Source organism: Pseudochaenichthys georgianus, chromosome 16, assembly GCF_902827115.2.
Source record: "Pseudochaenichthys georgianus chromosome 16, fPseGeo1.2, whole genome shotgun sequence".
Classification (NCBI taxonomy): domain Eukaryota; kingdom Metazoa; phylum Chordata; class Actinopteri; order Perciformes; family Channichthyidae; genus Pseudochaenichthys; species Pseudochaenichthys georgianus.
The window spans coordinates 29,190,340-29,207,098 of record NC_047518.2 but is presented as its reverse complement, the minus strand read 5'-3'; the positions used below and the strand labels follow the sequence as shown (position 1 = coordinate 29,207,098).

Sequence of the window (16,759 nt, the reverse complement as noted above, 5' to 3'; positions counted from 1 at the left end):
CAAAGCCTTTTGGAGAGGGTTTTTATATATACAGTAGGGCTGCACGGTATTGAAAAAAACTGACATCGCGATTTCCCCCCCCCCCTGCGGTATATATTGCGTTTTTTTTAACCTGTTAAACCCCAAAGTCCCGGCGGGTACTTTACTTTTTTCTTTTTCACGACAGTGTCTCAGGGGATCGTAATATTTAAGAACCTATTAATGTGTTATACCAGATTAATGGAAATAATCTCAGCTAACTGACGATACAAACCATATTTACCAAAACAAAACACAAGTCTCATAAGAAGCATCTAAATGACCCCTGAGCGAAAAATGCTAATGCACTTTGGCACAGAACTCTAGATAAAAGTACCCTTATTATTACTTATCGTAGCTGCACTTACAAGATATCCGATTAAAGCTGAGGTTCCACAGATTATTTAGGTATATAGTATCATCACTGAGTGATCTGAACTCCGACAGGGGAAGCAAACAGACATCACAACACGTACCTTTACGTAGCTTCTAGGGGAGATGTCTCACCGTAGCTGTCAATCTGATCAAAAGACGTGTTCAATGGCATTAAAACGCGAAAGAAAAAACGCCGCTGAATCGGTTAATCCATAGGTTTTTAACGTCTCTGTATAAAAAAATTATTTCATTTATAATCCATAATTCCATTTTTATGTAAATATCGCAGAGCAAAAGTTAGCTGCTAATGGTAGCCACCAGAGTGGCTGCTGCTTCCAGTCTAACACACACACATTGCCAAATAAGGAGTGAGAGTGACGCGTAGCCAAAACCGGAAGCAGCAGCCACTCTGGTAGCTACCATTAGCAGCTAACTGTTGATTTTTACATAAAAATGGAATTATTGATTATAAACAATTGCTTCAAAGCCACAGATACATTATCAACCTATGGATCAACTAATTCAGCCGCGTTTTTTCTTTCTCGTTTTAATGCCATTGAACACGTCTTTTGATCAGATTGACAGCTACGGATATATAATCGGATATATTGTATGTGCAGTTTCGATAAGTAATAAGGGTATCTTTATTTTAAATTCTGTGCTAAAGTGCGTTAGCATCTCTTTTTTTAAAAATGAATAAAACCGCACGTCCCTACGGTGTGAATACCGCGCATGCGCATACCGCGGTTATCGCCATGACACGGTATATCGTTCAGCCCTAATATACAGTGCATGACATTAACGATTTTGGGAGATGGCCCTGTGGGCCATCTAATGGCGCGTTTCCACTGCAGGCCTCGCTCGGCCTCGCTCGGTTTGGTTTGGCCTTATTAGGCCCGGCTCACTTTAATGCTGCATTTCCATTACAGTTTAGGAACTGGGGTAGTTACTATAGTAACGCAGTGTAGGCGGGGCGATCAGCTTTTTGGCGGGCGGAGCGACGCTGCATACAACTGCCGTGAGGTCATCTTCAATGCGACCCAACTCACAAAACAACAATGGAGGATGTGGAAGCCATCGTGTCCTTGCTTCTTGGTATGTGGTTTTTTATCACAGCAAGAAGGAAAACTTTGTTTCGGAAAAGGCTGCTTATAGCAAGAGATAATACAGAAGAAGCTGAGGGGAGACTTATGGCAATCGTACAACGCGGCAGAGACTAGTCCAGGACGACTCAACGACAACACTACTCGGTAAGCTAACGTTAGCTAACTAGCAATGTGTTTCACGCTCACTATACGACCAAAGTGTTTCACGCTCATTATATGACAAAAGTGTTTCAAGTATTTAATTAATTGTAGCTACCACTTTTACGTATTAAAATATGTATGCTTTTGTTTGTGTATTTCAGAAGTTAGGTTGCCACCGCAGACCATGTGTTTGGACGCTTGACCGAACCGAGTGGTGGGGTGTGATTGTTCCGTCTTTCACACACACTCAGTGGGTGGAGAACTTCAGGATATCTGAGGAAACCTACGTCTACCTGTGCAACAAACTGCGGCCAGCGATGGAGAGACAGGACACACCATTCCGCGAGTGTATACCTTAAGAAAGGGTGGCCATCGCACTGTGGAAGCTTGCGACCGGCTCAGAGTACAGAAGCATTGGACATCTTTTCGGAGTGAGCAGGACTACTGTGTGCCGGTGTGTGCAAGACTTCTGTGCTGCTGCAGAGGCGTTGTTAGTACCGGAACTAATTCGTTCACCAGACCGGCAGAAGTTTGCAGAAATGGCTGCCTACACTGAGAACAGGTGGGGGCTCCCTCAGTGTGTAGGTGCTATTGATGGATCACACATACCCATCTTGGCACCACAGGAATACCACTGTGACTATTTCAACCGGAAAGGCTGGCACTCCATCATCCTTCAAGGAGTTGTAGATGGAAAGGGACATTTCTGGAATGTGTTTGCAGGAATGCCTGGGAGCTTGCATGACGCTCGGGTTTTGAGGCTGTCCTCATTGTGGGAGTTAGCCAGTCGTGGCAACTACTTTCCACCTTGCACCAGGAACATTGGTGGGGTGAATGCTGGCTATTACATCCTGGGAGACAATGCCTATCCCTTGCAAAACTGGCTCATAAAAACGTTCCCTGACAATGGACAGCTGACAGCAGAACATGTGATCTACAACAAGAACATTTGCAGCGCACGGGTAGTGGTAGAAAACGCTTTTGGTAGACTGAAGGGAAGGTGGCGTTGCCTCATGAAAAGAAATGACTGTGATGTGAAACTTGTTAAATCCATGGTGCTGACATGCTGTGCTCTGCATAACCTCTGCGAGAGTCATGGAGAGGCCTATGATGATGGGTGGGATGCACCAGCAGCAGCAGAGCCAGGGGTAGCAGTAGCACAAGGTGCAGAGGAGGAGGGCACTGAAATACGAGAGGGTTTGATGCGCTACCTGAATAGCTAAATATTCATTGTATACAGGAAACTTGAATGTTTTGGTTCATAACATCATCAGTGATATACATTTCTTGTGTTTGTAATTATAAACACGACATTGAAAGATTGTGGGCCATTAAGGCTAGTGCCATTTGTTTTGTTTTTATTATTACTACATTGTATTATTATTATTACTACATTGTATTGAACATAAATATCTTTTTTTCTCTTTCACATATGTGTTTGTCAAATGATTTAAACAAAAAAATGTTATCAGAATTGACTATTTAGTAAATATTTGATTTTCTAGCACCAGTAAGTACTTCCCCATAATAAGAACATTTGAGCAAATATGAAAGTAAACATAAACACAAATGATCTCTTATCCCCCTTCTCTTTCTGTTTTTTTCTAAATATCCCCTTCCAGTTTGTTTGTAAAAGGAAATCTTTTACTTTAAGTAATGTGTCAATTACCAAATAATGTTTTAGGAGGACCTCAAGCAGGCAAACTCAATTTCTTGCTTTAAATCTCTTAAAAGTAACTTGTATCTTATGGGCTTTTTCCTAACTGATGGTGTTTCTTATTGCTGTATGTTTATATCTCTAGATCTTAATTGGGCTATTTTTACAATTGTTTTAGTGATATTGTAGGCTTTTTTTTTTAAAGATCCACAAATATTATTAGTAATGGTATTAGTTGTAGCCTATTTTTATTTAGGAAAAATATAGGCCTATAACTTCTACCTCATGTGAATCTGAGTTTTTGTTCTGCTGATTTAAAGCCCTTTAAATTGTACATTTCAGTTTGATTGGATTCCAAAACTGTAATTGTGTGTGTGAGTGGCAACCCAGTGACTTTGTTTACATGCTCACGAAAATCAGTTTGTTAATCAGATTATGGCAGGAACTCAGATGATGCATTTATCAACAAGAGATAAGATGAGAAGTACTTTATTGAATCCCAATTTGGGAAGTGTTTTTTGTTGCAGCATAACAAGGCATGGCATTGTATGTACAATAGAAATAAAAAAGATATATATATTTGTTGCAGCAGCATAAAAAGGCATGGCATTGTACAAATACAAAATAAAAAAATGTTTGTATTGCAGCAGCATAAAAATATATGGCATTATATATATAAAAAGATAAGAAATAAACAAGAAAGTACAAATTAACAAAAACAAGAGAGATGAAACTGAATAATATTAAAATTACAGAGGTGGTTCGTCTTCCTGAGGAGACGGGCCACGTCGGCTGCCCCCTAGAACCTGGCCGAGAGTGCGCAGGAAGGCTAGGTTAAACGCATGAGTTTGAGCGTTCTCCTCCCTTCTCAAGGCCATTTCCTCCTCCCTCGCCCGGGCAGCAGCCTCCATGGTCAGCTGCCAGTGCCGATCCACCTGGGCCAGGCTCTGTTCATGGTGCCGTGCCTGCTGTGCTAGGTGCTCGTCTCCTCCTCGTTTCCTCTTGCCTGTATGACGATAAGATAATTATAGCAATAAGAATTAGCAATAACAATGAAAAACACAGGACAGGTACAGGTCACACAAGGATATAATAATAAAATGTATAAGCAGAACAACAGTAAGGATGAACTAAAGACAGTTATGCCCTAGATGTTTACAATGATTGCGAAAGTGAATTACATTATGTCCAGCCTGTTGATAATGAATATATGTATATAATAGGATGTCACACACAATTGTACTAGCTGCGTACTAGCTAGTTTGTAAGAGAGCATTTTCACACAGTGGTATAGCTTATTTTACTTAATGACGATGGATGATCTAAAGTTTAAAAAAAAGTCACAATTCTAGTCGTTTTGCCATGCCTATTTCTTACCTAGAACCACACGCTGCGGTGTCGTGATGGCACTCGGCGTTGGTGTCGATTCCTCCTCGGCTGGTGTCTGTGGTCGAGTTGAGGTCCGTTCTGATGTTGAGGACAGAACACTGCCACCACCCGGTGTTCGGGACTGTTCCTCCTCACTAGTCCCAATGGCATCATCTAGAACAGCAACATGACTTGTTAATTCCACGAACTACTGTAGCACAATACTAAATAGCAACAACAACTGTAGAAAAGAAGAACCTAAACAATGGCGCATGTGGTGTTAGCAAACAATAGCTCTAGCTAATGCTATCTGCCTTAGCTAGCTATGTAGCTCTTCGGGGCTCCATAAAAGCATGGGTTGTCGAACATAAATGTAAGGATAAAATACTTGTTTGTTAGAAGTGAGCTTTAGAATAGATAGGGACACAACGCTTTCAAGCAAATAACAGAGCGTTAGCAAAGACTTACCATGCAGGGACTCCAGTAACGCGGTTGCAGAGTCCAGGCCTCCCTCCCTCCCAACGTTGGCCGGTCTATGGCCATAAATAGCGTCCAACAGATCGGAACCTCTCCGGCCGTTGTGGTCCTTCACGGCTCTATACTCACTCTTAAGCTTTTTCAGTTTTTCCCTACACTGCTGGAAAGTCCTTGAGAATCCGCGTTCGGACAACAGTGCAGAGACCTCCTGAAAAACGTTTAGGTTGCGAGTTGTGCCGTCGAGCTCCCGCTGGATTTTATCATCTGCAATCAGCTGAAGGAACGTCACAACTTCATCAATCGACCACGGTATGCTTTTCTTTATCATTTTCTTAGGTTTACAAAAATGCTGCAAGGGTCCCTTAATATATGCGACACTAGGGATTAAGTCGCGCGAGAATTGTGACGATTTTCTCTGCCCAATCAGCAGTCGTCACTAGTTTAGCATATTCCGCCCGGTTGTTGGCCCCGCTTGTTGGCCTCGATAGAACCCCGATTTAGTCGGGCCAGAAAAAGGGTGAAAAAGTAGACCCGGGCCAAAACTAGGCCAAGTGGAAACGCAACCAAAAACGGGCCCCGCGCAGCTTGGCGCGCTTAAAGCGAGCTACCCGCTGCAGTGGAAACGCGCCATAAGCTCATTTACAGATGGCCCTGGGCCCAATAGAGATTGCCCTGAAAAATGCGTGCGGACGAAATGACGCACAAAGGGTTTGGGGGGACTCCCCCTAGAACATTTAGATGTTTGCAGGTCTTAGATGCTGTCTGGTGCATTCTCTAGACTGAATTATAAGATGAACCACCACAATATTGTATTGTACAATTTAAATTGTATTCTTCATTTCACTTGTTTGTTCTTGTTTGTGTTTGCTCGCTTGCATGCCCTGCTATAAGAAATACTTAAGTTGTTGATCAAGACACTTTCCATCTAATGAAGGCAAATGCCTTCCCAGATGTAGATTTTTCTAACTAATGGACAATTTTCGATTTAAACCTCGATTTGTTCTGTTTTTTTCTAAACAAACCAGACCAAGGCAACATTTAAATACATATTTTCTTTATTAACACAATACAAATAAATGAGATTACCAAGTAGTCTAGGCCTATGTGAACAAATCAGTTGTTCAAGAATAAAAATAAATAAATAAAAACAGCACCACGGCTGTCATTAATGTGCAAAGATTTTTTTTAAATCAAACTGAAAAAAAAATCTCTTGTAGGCCATCCCTGAAAAAACTTGTAAAATGTAATACAACAAATAATAAATAATGATAATGAAATGAATAATAAAAAAATACCCTCAAACAAAATAACATCCCTTTAACTTTCTAGGAAGTTGTCTTTCTACAGACCTTACACAGAACAGTTGTTTGTTCTATGTATGACCGCTTGTACCCGAACCACTTCCATACAACTGAAGTAGCACCTTTTTTAGGAATGAGTTCTTCATCTGTGTTCGTGGACATTTTTATGGTACATCCGTCGGTGAAGCGGTGAATGTGATTGTAGTAGGCTATGTGACTACCCGATCTGCAGCTCTGCACATGCGCATAGTGTTGATGGCATAAAGTACCTTAAACATACCGTCAGTTTAAATGCTGTTTTATACTGAAAAACCAGAAGTTCTCGTGCGCAGTTGTTAAGCTTTTATTCTGAAAATCCTTCATCTCCGGTTAGCATTTAGCATGTGGCTAATATACCATTTACTATAGAGGTGAATTTAGTAGCGATATGACACGGAGTGTTGCACACCGAAACCTACTGATTTCAACACTACAACTACTGTATAGACGTTGAGATATTATTATTGCTGAATATTAAATGAAGGTACAGTTTATTTGAATACGTTTGTTTACAGACGTGGGTAGCATGAGGCAACAACCGGAACTACCAGAAATGAAACCAGCCGTGAAGTTTTTCCTGTCTTGAGTATTGATTACAGCGTTCAAAACCATATTAAATGAAAAGTCATGAAAGAGATAAGGAGGAGAAAAGGCGTGTTTAGTTATATATGTAATGTACAATGTCTGAGTCCTCTGTTATGCTCAACAACGAACAACGAACACAGCATAACAACAGCAGATCGGGCAGAGCTGCAGATCGGGTAGTCACAGGCAATGTGGCTGAGTTTTGTGCGCGTTCTGGAAAGTGAGAGAGTAAGCTACTACGGAGTCCCTTAAAGCAAAACAAAACTGCGGAGTCTAGAAATGTTTTAAAATCGCGATTTTTCGGTTCAGCCATTTCACAAACCGTAGGAAAGTAAAAATGCAAATTAATCTTGAAAACCGAAAAAATCGCCCAGCCCTAATTCAGTTATAACTGCCAAAACAAACATTATTTACACTATTATGGCCCCTGTTAAAAATGTTTGTAATGTTATCTACTGTAAGTTGGTCGAACGAATGCCTCCTCATCCGGAAGCTGACCGAGCAGACCCGAGCAGCAGTCGAGAGGAGCCGAGCGCATCCGCGAAGCACACAAAATGGCGACGTCAGAGTTCCCGTTAGCCGGCAAATCTAAATCTCTTCGGTCAAAATCATTTCCCTTTAGCGCAATACCGCTTCAGTTTCGCCACTTATGTGACAGACAAGAAGAGTAAGTGACAGACAAGAATAGTCAATTCTAATGTCTAACACTTAATGTGGAGAAAGAGATGTCCTGAATGGGTTGATTGTGCGTTGATCTGTTGGTAATGCCTCGGGGTTCCGGTGGGCATGTAAACAAATGCATAATGCTGCGCTATAATTTGTGGCCTCACCCACTTGCATAGCGATACTTATTGTTTAGGAGTCTTTTAATAAGCAGGTAGTCATATCATTAGCTAGAACTAGCTGGATCTGATCGATATGAACATAAACGCGAGTCTAATATGACGGGAGAGGGATCAGCTGCTGCTGACGAGTCGACACGCAGCTCTGCATGATCACATGCAGCGGTGAGTGGACAAAACACACACTTCAGGTTGGAATATCACATGTAGCTATTTTAATTAGCTCTCAAACTACCTGAACTAGTTATAGATATGTTTAGTTTTACTGTCGGGTCACTCATTACTGGATCCGCATGATACTTTACGCATAATAGATTGCCCGATCGGGCAACCAGCAGGTGAGGCTTCATTGCCCGAGCTAAATACTAGATGGCCCCGGGCCATCTGGCAGTCGCTAATGTCGAGCCCTGATCGAACACGAACACGAACACGAACACGAACACGAACACGAACACACACACACACACACACACACACACACACACACACACACACACACACACACACACACACACACACACACACACACACACACACACACACACACACACACACACACACACACACACACACACACACACACACACACACACACACACATATCAGAGGTTGCGCTAGACTTTTTCGCTGCCCGTCATCTTGACGGACAGGATCGTAACATTTACGTCAAAATCCATTATTACCCGGGGGGGGGGGGGGCAGTGTTATGCATGCCCACTAGTGTTGCACGGTGTACCGATACTTGAAAGGTACCGCGATACCCTGCCGTTAAAAACGGTACGATTCCTCCGCTTCATTAGTATCTGTACTTTAAGAATGACGGGGAAAAGTACTCCCGTGAAAAAGCGCCGTTTTAATAAGAGCCGTGTGTGTTCAGCGCTCTGCTTCCACTCCCTGCACTGCAGCCGTGCCTGCAGTCCCGCTCCTCTCAAGTACGTTCTAAGTCCCTCCCCTCTCTCGTGCACGCGGCCACGCGCTAGCTGTCAGAGCATGTGAGAAAACGAGAAGCATGGCTGCAAGTGGGAGTGCAACTTGCGCTGCGCCTCGACTTGTTGACAAAAAAGACGCCAGAAGCGAAATTTGGAAAGATTTGAGCTATATCTCTGACAGTGAGGGCAAGCCTACGGACACCACGAGGCCTGTCTGTGAGATCCCTGCAAACCAAGGGAGCCAACACATCAAACTTGGCTAAGCACCCGCCGACCGGCATCCAGAGCTGTTTAAAGAACTTAAAGACAGACAGGTTAGCGAATGTGATAGATAACATAATTACATCATGCTCAAGCCATGCCCTCAAATCTAAGTCAAACAAGTGTAATTTATTTTGTGACAAACGAACATTTTCGTAGTTTGACGAGGCAATTAATGGCAATGCTAACTGTCTAATATGGCTATCTTTTTAGCTAACTTACCAATGTGGCTAATATCTGCGATATACATTTTGTCAATAATTATTTATATTACTGTAGGCCTACATGTTAATAAAATATAAAAAAAACTATATTTTATAAAACAAAAAAGTTGTTTGAGATGATGCTTAATTTTATTTAATAAGAATTATTGTCATTTATTTTGTTTATTGTTCTCATTGTTTAAAAGTTTGTGTTATGGTTCTGGTGTGAAATAAAGCACAATCATTATCAGGGATGCAAACTTGTCACCTTTCGGCAAAATTCGCCGTTTTGAATCCAAAATAGGTCGTTTGTGTGATTCATGTAGATCTGCAATAAAAATAATGTTGGGGTATGGGGGGGGTCTGGGACCCGGAGTAATCTGCGGCCACGAGCTGCTATGTGCCATCATGACACGCATGGTGTTCTTTTTATATATATTATAATGAAGCGCGAGCTGTGTGCTCGAGTCTTCCTGCCTGTCGGCTCTGCTCATGGATGTATAATAAGGCTCTGCTGCTCCACGATGAGTGTCTAGCTTCAGCAGCTACATTTCCTACGGGTGCGTTCGTTAATATTAACTGTGTTGTACGGGTGCGTTCGTTAATATTAACTGTGTTGTCCGGAGTCACTGTGTTGGACCGCTTTTGAACAGCGGTTAGAACGGGCCGTTCAGGTGTTCAGAGCAGAGCTCCCTGTCGGAGCGGCAGAGCATGATGTGCACTGAAAAGTGTTTGTCGCAATATTATCGTTGAGCAAACTTAACTAGCAAACTAGCATCACTATCTGCTAACGTTAGCTTTAGCCTTCGTTTTCTATTAGTTTTTTTCATAGGCTATAAACGGAGGTGGTATAAGTATATATCTTGTACTTGAGTTAAAGTAGAAGTACCAGAATGTAGGAACAATCCTGCAATCAAAATGTTCCTCAAATAAAAGTACAAAAGTATTATCATCAAAATATAGTTAAAGTAGCGACAGTAGAAGTACTCAGGTCTTGTACTAGAAGCACCAGAGTGTAGGAATACTCTGTTACAGTAAAAGTACTGCATTCAAAATGTTCCTCAAGTAAAAGTATTAAAGTAGCGACAGTAAAAGTAGTCATTGTGCAGATTGGTCCATTTCAGAATAATATATATGATGTGTTTTATAATGATTGATCATGAAAGTGTTCTCAAAGCTGGTGAAGGTGCAGCTAGTTTGAATGACTTTGTATACTGCAGGGTAGCTTGTGGATTTACTCCAGGTGGAACTAAAGTCTGATTCAACACTTGATTAGATTTACCATCATTCATCCAGATCTGTGAAGTAACTAGAGGTATTACATACATGTTAGGGGTGTAACGGTATCCGTATTCGTCCCGTACCGTTAAGGTTCGGACATCACGGTTCGGCACATGCAGTCACACGACGAATACGCCTTTTTTTTTACGAGTGGGAAAAAAGTCTGTCCTTCAGGGCAGTATCCACTACACTATATATAATCCAGGGGGCGGTATTGCGCCTAAAAGCTGTTTGCCAGCTGCCCTTAAACAACAAATGAAGAACAAGAAGAAACACAACAACAAAACGAACTAAATACAAGAAGAAGAAAAGTTAGTATGGCGATTTCAGATAACACACAGGAGCTAGAACCCACCTGCTTCTTTTAAATCAGCTGTGTGGGAACATTTTGGGTTCCCTGTGGACTACAATAACGATGAAGTGTGCGAGTGGTGGATCCGACGAGGACGGTGTGTCGGCGTTGTTCGATAGCGGTGTGGTATGCTAAGGGCAACACAAGCCAAACATGCTAAATCATATCAGAACTAAGGCATCACCCAGATTTGCCAATCACCGGAGCCCGGCAAAAGACAACAGCAGTTCAACAGCTGATCCCCGCTGTTTTTAAGAAGCCAATAGACATGAAAGCCGTGAAACAAAAATAAATAACGGAAGCTTTTGGCATATGTTTTTCAACGACTTTGCGCTCTTGAAACACTTTCTTATTATTTATGATGTAAGACATTCTTTTTAGTTTTACAGCTTGATGAAACCTTTTAGTTTGACATCAGCCATTATAGATAATATGGCCATCTGAGTGTGTGTGGTACTGTTTATGGTTTGTTTTTAACTGTTTAATACAGTTAATTATTCAAAATGTCAGAGTTCCTTATTTTGAAACTGAAACTTGCACTACTGTTCAAACATAAATAACAACAAACCTGGAATTATGCATTTGGGACCTTTTTTTTGCTTTTTCTTGTTGTACCGAACCGTACCGAACCGTGACCCCCAAACCGAGGTACGAACCGAACCGTGACTTCTGTGAACCGTTACACCCCTAACACATGTAGTGAGTAGAAGTACACCATGTACCTCTGAACTGTAGTGAGTAGAAGTACACCATGTACCTCTGAACTGTCGAGGAGTAGAAGTACACCATGTACCTCTGAACTGTAGTGGATTAGAAGTACACAGTAGCAAAAGAAACATTGAAATACTTAAATAAAGTACAAGTATCTCAAAATTGAACCCAAGTAGTACTTGAGTTTATGAACTTAGTTACTTTACACCAGTGGCTATAAAGATAGAAAGACTAAGCCTTGCACAGAGGCATGAAAATACATTTTCAAGATGCTCAACAGTGCAGCCAAAATGTTAAACTCACTGCTACACAATTTAAATAAATGCTTTTATATATATATTTCTATTAGATGTGACTCTTTGGAGTTTCTGTTCTTAGTAACACTGCTGCTTTAGTTGTTCTGACTGCTAAAATCATCTGTTATTCCTCATTTTAAAGCCGATATTCCATGGGGTCGGATCCTTGTCACCTTTTTCATACCTGATGAGTTTGCATTCCTGACTATATTTAAGACTGTTTCCCTTTTTTTTTTTTTTAAAGTATCGAAAAAGAATCGGAATCGCAATTCTTGACTTGGTATCGGTATCGAAACCAAAATGTTAGTATCGTGACAACACTAATGCCCACTGCACGTCGCGGGAGCGCGTCACAGCGGAAAGCATACACTCCCAGACATTTCAATGATTTGTACGGCAAAGTTAGGTCTGGAAACGATATCATTTCCTTTTTGGCGGATCCCTGCTGCGGGGAAACTTTGGCGCTGTTCTGAGTTTGTTCTAATACGTCAAAATGACGGACTGCTTTCAGATTTTTCCGTCATTGTTATAAAACATCCGTCATAGACGGAATATATTCGGTTAACGCGACCTCTGATATATATATATATATATAAAACAAAGTAAGACTGTGAGATAATAGTGTTGTTTATTTTCTTTGATGAATAATATAATAACACACACACACACACACACACGCACACACTGGCTGAGAGTTTATGTGTGTGCTCTCACACAGACTCACAGCATCCCGCCGTCTCAGGGAGGAGAAATCGGCGGAGCTGCAGCTGAGAAAAGATTGAGTGTGTGTGTGAGGAAGTCCTCGGATTGGTCCATTTGGACCAATCCACGGACCAATGGTGCCATTTGGGTATGGGCACGTCACTCTACCCAGGAAGAAAAAGAGAACTCTCCAACGAGGCGTTCTGGGGCAGCATAGACAGGTATCTTCTGTGTTAGAGTTGTACTCGCTACAGGGTGTACTTTGAGGGTTTGTGAGTTTGCAGACCGTTTACATGCATAAAAACCTTCATAACACACAAGGGGACGGGTAATAACCGGAAAAGCATGACACGGGACCTTTAACATAATAATAAGATTGAATATAATATTTGCGTTGATCAACAAATTATTGCACACATAGACTGGATACAAGGTTGCATCTCATTATCTCCGATTAGCACTGAAAAAAAGATTTTACATTTCTAGAAACTTAACATTTGAACATGTTTATTATCCAATGAAATAAGCACTTCTATTTGACAAGCTCGGATACCGATAACTACGATTTAGACAACCTATGCTACAAAGACAATATAAACATTATGTTTGACACACAGTGGTGCTTAAAGTGACTGCAAGCGTTTCATTTCTGCCACTCTCCCATACTGTACATCTGCAAACTGTGGGTTTTCTCTGGAAGTGTTTCCTTGTACGATGTGAGGGTCTAAGGACAGAGGGTGTCGTATTGTCATACTGATATTCTGTACAAACTGTGAAGTCCACTGAGACAAATGTAACATTTGTGATATTGGGCTAAATAAACATTGATTGATTGATCTGCAAAGCTTTTTATATCAAAGAAGAGCTTTTAGGTCTCTTTCTTAATATGCACCATAACTATTCTCAAACAATAAAATATGACATACCTTACTAAAATTAATGCAAACTAATGTTGCTGCTGTTAAACAAAATAAATATATGAGATTAGCATAGATTGTCTTTACTCAAAATGAACCTACTTTATAGCGTTATTCTTTTAGCTCAAACCAAACATGTCCTAGCGTACAGCCATAAAGATTGACTCTGGGTCGGTTGGCAGCGCTCTCCCTGAGAAACAACAGCTCAGCAGAGCAGGGCAGTCATTCCCTGTGTGCCGTCAGCTTTCATCATGCTGTGCTCTGCAGGCAGTGATGTGCACTGATAAGAAAATCCACATGATGATTCGACAGGCACTGAAACTAACTTGAAACTATGGATACTTTATAATTAATATCTCTAAATGTTAGGACTGAAGCCTATAAAAGATATGCAGGGTACAATAATAGAAAAATAAATGTTCCTGCAGCCAACATATGCAATCAACTTCAACTTTAAGACAATTAAAGTAATAATGTGGATTCCCCCTTTAACGGTCACACTTTTTAGTCATTTCTGTCCTTCATCTTACACTATTTTCCAATCAACTCTTCCATTATCAAGAATTCAGCTGTATGAACAATGGTGACTCTGGCATATATGTAAATGTTTCTGTAAGAGGTTATGATCAATGTCTTTGCTTCAATACATACAAAAACAACAAATCTGCACCATGAAACAAAAGCAATGCATTCCAATATAAAAAAAATCCTGGTGTATAGTCTTACAGCTATGATAAATTCTCCAAATTAAATAACGTTCCTCCTAGAATTTCTTTCCAAAATCAGATGAGAATCTTAACTTTTGAAAAACCTGCAAGTGATGACTAAATAAAAAAGATTCTTCGGTTTCAGTAGGTCCTAGTCTGACAATTGGAAAAACCAACAGACCAAGTTTTGCGACATTTCATTAGAAAATGCTTCAAATGTCTCACTATCGAAACTAATATAGATGCTCAAATTATAAATAATGTTTAAATAAAGCAGATACAACCTTCGGTAAGTCCTGCATTCTCCAAAATCAATGGTTAGAGCGAAACATTTGTTGTTCTGGCCACAATCAGCAAAAACCAGTATCAAAATAATTCTCTAGAAAATAGTAAACGATTGTTGTGATATTATAAAACTGGTGTAAGGTTGGAAGCCATGCACATTTCTCTACACTTGCTATAAGATAACTGAATACATACTGAAATTATAAGTAATAAGATTGTATAATAAATCCTAATCGCAACAATAGAAATACTATTCAGTACTTCAGAATACCAAAGCAACAGATACTACCTGTGATTTCACAAAACAAGCGATAAATGGATTATACTATAATCTGTTTAGAGGCACAAGCTAAATACATGACAGCAGTTCAGTGGCTTTACAAATGTAGTACATTTAATTAACTCTTATAAAGACCACATTTTAGACAATGGCAACTTTGGGGGCATTCAAAATGACAGTTATTTTTCCTTATCGATTACTTTAAGCACTCAAACACCAGGTCAAATGGTGATTAGTAAAAACCTATCCTGATAAACCTATAACTAAAAACAGTTTGATATGTTAAGTATATTCAGCAGGCAGTGGTATAACACCACAACAACAACAACAGACTGTGCCACAAATAGAAGAATGCACTGAAAGAAATTCCCTGTAGTAAAGTATTAGCATCAAAATAGCCTATTTAAATAAAAAATAAATAAGTGCTGTTAGTGCAGGGTTAATCTATCATGATACTTCTTAATGTACTCGTATGTTGTATTCATCTAAAATTTGCAAAGTTGTTATTAACTAATGTTGAAAAAGAAATTCTATGGAGTAAAATATAAAGTATTGCCTTCCAATATTTGGTGAAAGATACAATGTTATACCAAATCTTCAAAACTCTACCAAAGTAAAGTACTTGAGTAATTGTACGTAGTTACATTCAAACACTATCAGTAGGTAAGAACCCAATGTAACAATACGTGGGAAAAGTTTGAAAAAATATGAAATGGTACTGCTGTCAAGTGTATCACTACTTTAATTACAACGTCGTGACATCGTTTTTAGCTCCAGGAATCTTAGGTTAATCGTCTAATGCTTAAAACAAATGCATATTTCAATAAGAGTGCACTTTCCCTTCACACTTTTAAAATGTTTACTTAAACATCGCTTCAACAATCATGCATGTTAGACGATCATTGCTGAACTTGCACACATCTTAAACTATACAACCCCGACTAAAACTGATATGTAATACAATCTAACTAAACACCTTCTAAAACATTTATCTCCAGAATCCGTCCTTTGAGATAAGCAGTGTGGTGCATGGCAATTATTCTTGAAAAAAACAGCATGAACCCCGGGAGGCCCAACTGTAAACAGTGCCATTAGTGAGACCATGGTTAGCATTAGCTTAGCTAACATTACTGACTATTTTTAAGCCACGATTGCAACGCATGTCTTTATTGAAAACATTGATTACACTTTTTAAAACTGCATCTATAAAGCAGTGTATTGCACTTCTCGCAAAGCTATCACCAGTAGCTGAATTTGGCAAGCCGATCACGGTCAACGCAGAAATGCATTTGAATTAGCTTAAATGAGCTAAGCTAGCGGATTTAGGCTCAGCTACTCACATTTCTTGAGCCACTTCATCCAGTAACGAACGATCAGGCTGTGGTGCTTTTTGTTTTCAATGCACCAGTTTGAAAGTCCTTGTATTGACTCCATAGTGTTGGAAACTCCTTGAAACCTTCGGTCCAAAGACCCTTCCAGACCAGCGTTGGAGCTGCGGGCTCCAGCAGCCCCCGAACCAGCCGCCATCTTTCAGTCTGTCTGCTGTGGTGCTGCGCATGAAGGAGCTAACGCGAGCAGGACGGGGAAAACAACACGCCCCCATGTTGCACTTTATTTTAAACGCATTGCTGGCTGCATTTATAAATCACAATCAGACACAGGTTTATCACCAAGTAGGCTTACACATACGAGGAATTTTCCTTGGTGTATAGGCCTATGGGTCATACATCAAACAAAGTTAGTTAAAGAAGATACACTGGAAGAAAAACGACCAACAAAAATTAATATTCAAAAATAAATCAAAACGACTATTGGTATATGATAAAATACTAGTAATACTGAAATAAAACATGTGCAGCATTACTGCTACGAAAAGTGGAGAGCTGTGCAGACATTAAAAGAGCTTGCTTTGCATAAAAATGTGCA

The 16,759-nt window shown here is 40.2% G+C and overlaps 1 protein-coding gene across 1 annotated transcript; it reads right to left on the bottom strand.

Moving 5' to 3' along the window:
* Positions 1-3,802: 3,802 nt before the first annotated feature.
* On the bottom strand, positions 3,803-16,361 carry LOC117460985 (uncharacterized). The gene is made up of 3 exons (XM_034102655.2): positions 16,174-16,361; positions 4,675-4,839; positions 3,803-4,303 (listed from the first exon to the last, which is right to left on the bottom strand). Exons 1-3 carry the CDS (start codon positions 16,358-16,360, stop codon positions 4,047-4,049), a joined length of 609 nt encoding a protein of 202 aa, XP_033958546.1. The 5' UTR covers position 16,361; the 3' UTR covers positions 3,803-4,046.
* Positions 16,362-16,759: the final 398 nt, after the last annotated feature.

What these genes read in the sequence shown, in the direction of transcription:
- LOC117460985 (XM_034102655.2), bottom strand. Translation starts at nt 16,360, where the DNA reads ATGGCGGCTGGTTCGGGGGCTGCTGGAGCCCGCAGCTCCAACGCTGGT. An exon ending in GATGAAGTGGCTCAAGAAAT is followed by an intron (nt 4,840 to 16,173) that starts GTGAGTAGCTGA and finishes TTGCTGTTCTAG; the next exon opens with ATGATGCCATTGGGACTAGT. An exon ending in ACCGCAGCGTGTGGTTCTAG is followed by an intron (nt 4,304 to 4,674) that starts GTAAGAAATAGG and finishes ATCGTCATACAG; the next exon opens with GCAAGAGGAAACGAGGAGGA.